Source organism: Silene latifolia, chromosome 8 (assembly GCF_048544455.1).
Source record: "Silene latifolia isolate original U9 population chromosome 8, ASM4854445v1, whole genome shotgun sequence".
Classification (NCBI taxonomy): domain Eukaryota; kingdom Viridiplantae; phylum Streptophyta; class Magnoliopsida; order Caryophyllales; family Caryophyllaceae; genus Silene; species Silene latifolia.
In genome coordinates this window covers 10,043,032-10,047,190 of record NC_133533.1, presented here as the reverse complement: position 1 = coordinate 10,047,190, position 4,159 = coordinate 10,043,032, and the positions used below count along the sequence as shown (strand labels likewise).

General features: G+C 32.5%; 1 protein-coding gene across 1 annotated transcript; it reads right to left on the bottom strand.

Moving 5' to 3' along the window:
- Positions 1 to 1,431: 1,431 nt before the first annotated feature.
- On the bottom strand, positions 1,432 to 3,504 carry LOC141596342 (petal death protein-like). Its single transcript, XM_074416468.1, has 6 exons — positions 3,141 to 3,504; positions 2,879 to 2,952; positions 2,691 to 2,773; positions 2,417 to 2,441; positions 2,145 to 2,311; positions 1,432 to 1,995 (listed from the first exon to the last, which is right to left on the bottom strand). The coding sequence occupies exons 1-6, from the start codon at positions 3,371 to 3,373 to the stop codon at positions 1,639 to 1,641; spliced, it is 939 nt and encodes a 312-aa protein (XP_074272569.1). The 5' UTR covers positions 3,374 to 3,504; the 3' UTR covers positions 1,432 to 1,638.
- Positions 3,505 to 4,159: the final 655 nt, after the last annotated feature.

The following is a 4,159-nucleotide window of genomic DNA, read 5'->3' as shown; positions in this document are numbered from 1 at the left end:
ATGTAATACTCCACTAAACCGAATACGTTATCGGGTGGAGTACCCCTTTAAAGAGGTCTATTGATAGGTTTAAAATCACTAGTGCTTAAAAGGATTGAAAATACTATTCATATCAACAAAGTGCAATTTCTTTTCTGGTTATCCATGCGAAAGAACTCCACAATTAAGCGTGTTTGGCAGAGAGTAGTGTTAGGACGGGTGACCTCCTGGGAAGGTTCCCGAGATGCACATGAGTGAGGCCAAAATGCGCTGAAAAAGACTTGTGTTGATTTGTGGACCATGTACACAGTCTGACGAGTTACCGTGAGTGACCACTCCCGATCCAAAATTTGGACCGGGGTGTCACGATTTAAATATGGAGATATTCAACTTAAGAGGGAGATTGCAAGAAATTAGCATAGATTTATGAGAGGGTGTGGGATGGAGTAAGGGAGGGCTAACAAGGGGATAGGGAACAAAATAAAAATAATCCCCAAAAATGCTACAAATGTTGAAGTATTTGTCTTAGAAAACAAAATCGATTGCATTTCATTCTTCCAATTCTATTCATTTTGAATATGAAGAGTTGGCTTGGCCTATGTTCCGGTCATATTCTTCCAAAACTCTTAAATAAACACTTTATAAGAATGTGCATTAAGAGAATTATTAGTTTTAAGGATTGTGAACCAAAATCTTTAAAGTTCACACAATTTTCTGCAAATATTTTGCTTTAATTAGTTTATTTTTTTTTCCAAAACCCTCAATGTAAATAAGATATTGTTTGCTTTTGAAAACTAGAGTTAATATATCACAATTGACTTTAATTAATTATATCATGTAATATGTAAATTGAGTTTTGTGCCTTAATTATGAGTGAAAGATAGGAGGCATGAAAGGCTCTTTATGAAACATCTTTTTGGAATGTTGAACTTAAACCACCATTGACAAGTGTAAGTATAGGTGTTTATGGTTAGATGACGATGCTAAGAACAGAGAGATCATATCAATTGTAAGATCGAGAGACATGCATAAAATTAGACGAGTATGAAGAAAAACAAATAATTACTGTATGTTGATGCCAGGGTAACAAGGTTGGGAGATTGAGTGCTAACTTGACTAATAAAGACAATAAATAAATATATTTACGGGTTAATGTTTCAAGAATATGAAACTGATAAAATGAAATTCAAGTAGTGTTACATGTTAGTTAAGAACCAATATATGGGGCATAGGTCTTCTTGAGAATGTGATATCTTTATAAATCTACCTTACTTCGTATATCTCCTATTAACAATTATAAATTTCTAATAAATCTTAATAATATTACAGGTTTTAAAATCCAAATAGGTTTAAGTCTAGTTGGGATAAGCAGACCATTTATTCAAGCAAATTTAAACAACATTGTAACTATAAACTAATATGAGATGCAGTTGTAACACAACAATAATAAAATGAAATTGAAGGAGATGTGGTTATGATTTAATCAATAAAACATAACAATACCCATGATCATACATGTCATACTCAAATGGTTACGAAACATTTATTCAGGGATAACAATAATTGCTTACACATAATATAAATCATAAATGACTAATATAAACTTACATCAATATTAATGATTTTGCCAAAATAGGACAAACTAATCAAATATGATAATCAGGTAGTTTTAGGGGTAAAGCTCTTAAACTTGGATTCCATCTCATACCAAGACTCCAAACTGATAAGCTCGTTGAATTCAGAAAAGGTAGCCATTTGGTCCAAGTCATCCCTAGTGGTTCCCTTTTCTTTCAAGATCTTCATGATGTTAACTAAGGCGCGAGCTGTGGCGTACACTGCAGTTAGTGAATGAGCAATCAAGTGAAAACCTAATTCTTTAAACTCCTCTGGAGTATGCAAAGGAGTCTTTCCTCCCTCAATCATGTTTGCAATCCTCAAACCGTTTGTTTTTGAAGATACTTCTTTCAACTCATCAATGTTTGCTGGTGCTTCGACAAAGGTAGCATCAGCTCCAGCCTGTAAATATGATTCAATTACATTATCAATTTTGGTAATTCATTTGTGTAAATTGATGGTTGTTAATTATTGATAATAAATGTTTAAGATACCTAAAAAAAATAGACAAATAAAATTATATGATTACTGTAAGTTAAAATTTTAAATACCTCTTTGTAAAGGTTAGCACGCCTAATTCCTTCTTCGAGGCCGTGGGGAGCACGTGCATCAGTTCTTGCCACAAGGAAAAAATCAGAGTCACCAATGGCTTCCCTTGCCGCTGCTATCTTGAGTGCGTGTTCCTCAGCAGGTACGACAGCTTTGCCACGCATATGACCTGAAATACACAAATATCGAATTAATTTAAAATCAACATCATAGAACTAAAAAATAAAAAGAAAAAGCATAGAAAAAGTGCTTAAATAATGAAATGATAACTTACCACATTTCTTAGGCCATACTTGATCCTGTTGAAAAATAATATAGTAATTAATTAGAAGTTAACTTGATATAACGACCATTACACAAGTTTGTTGTTTCTTAACTATTAAATCTAGATTCACCATTTATATTTTCTTTACAGATTCATAGATTTTACTACTTAGAAATTGTGAAATATCTAAGCAATTAAATACGCTATAATTGAATAGTTTTTACTTACAATAAACAACCTCCCTTTAAATAAATTTTGTCATATGTGCATAAAATTTATGTACCTCGAGGAAGACTCCTTTAGCACCAGCTGCGATTAATTCCCGGATAAATCTTTGGACGTTAAGTGGACCACCTCCGCCGGTGTCTATCATAAAACAAATATAAATTTAAGAATATAACACATATAAAAGAAAAATGAATGTAGTTGGCAAACTGCCCTTCCTTCATTAAGTACATAAGAAAAACTCACCTCCATCGACAATGACACACAAATTTGGAGCAGCCTTTGTAATTCTACGGGTAGCTTCTACAACTTCGGTTGTCCTGTTTTAAAACAATCTCGTGAATTTCTTTCATGGATATTAAATATACCCTTTATATATATTAATACATTTAAGCCGACTTGTTAATTATGTAAGTCAATGTAAATTAACTAATATCGTAATTAGGGTCACCTATTTCTATAATGCTAAACATAAATGTATATATAGAGGCAAGATAAGTAATTATACGTGAGCAAGCCAAAGTCAGGGAGTCCAAGCATGGCAGCAGAGACACTGTAACCTGAGACAAAGGCGGCATGGAAGCCGGTTTTCTCAACAACAGCAGCCGAGAGAGCGTCTTGGACACCAGGCATAAGGATTGACCCATGCTCCTCAATCAACTTATGCATTGTTGTCTTTCGACCGACAATGTTTGTGTATGACCCGTTTGTTGCACCATTGGTTGTACCATTTGGTGCCATTATGGGAAAAAAGAGGAAGAAGGAAGTGAAGGATGGAGTAGGTTAGGAAGGAGTAAGGGTGTTATACTTAAGTTTTGTGTTTTAGATGATATATTAGCTTAGGGTCTAACTAGTATTTATACTACTCAAGTAAGCTTAGCAGCCTAAGTTGGAGCTTTGGAGTTGCTTGTCAAGGATATTTTCGTACTTTCGTAATGTCATACGGAGTATTTTACATAAGAAAAGGATTGTCATCGGATGTCTTCACATCATACTTAATGATTTTTTGAGTTTTTGTGTGTTTTTTTCGAGTACTATAGAGTATATAAATTATATTTTAGTTTTATGATGTTAAAAATCAAATTTTTTTTGAGCTTATATGTAATTTTTTTGAGTTATAATGTAATTTTTTGAGAATAAAATTTAAGTAAATAAACTCAAAATTTTTAAAATAAAACTCAAAAACTTTATCTTAATACTCAAAAATTATATCATCTGATGTACTACATCAGATGTATAATCCACTTACTGATTTTACATTTAGGTTAATACAGATTTTCGTGTAAGACAGCCTTACATATGCATGGAGTTTGTAAAACGGATCTTGTAAGTAACTAATTTTTCGTTAACTTATGTTATTATTTGTATTTTATAACCCGTTTTACAAAATTGTTGTATAAAGAATTTCGACAAGAAAAAGAACCGTTAGTATTTTTCAAGGAGATTTTGGACTTGGAATTGTATAATAAGGGTATTTTTGTACTTTCAGAATGGCATTTTATGTTTTTAAGTTAAGGGGAAATTTCT

Bases quoted from the DNA above. Each gene is read 5' to 3' on its own strand.
- LOC141596342 (XM_074416468.1), bottom strand. From the start codon at position 3,373: ATGGCACCAAATGGTACAACCAATGGTGCAACAAACGGGTCATACACA. The intron at 2,442-2,690 runs GTACATAAATTT...ATTTTTCAACAG, and splicing joins CTAAAGGAGTCTTCCTCGAG to GATCAAGTATGGCCTAAGAA. The intron at 2,312-2,416 runs GTAAGTTATCAT...TGTGTATTTCAG, and splicing joins AGTATGGCCTAAGAAATGTG to GTCATATGCGTGGCAAAGCT.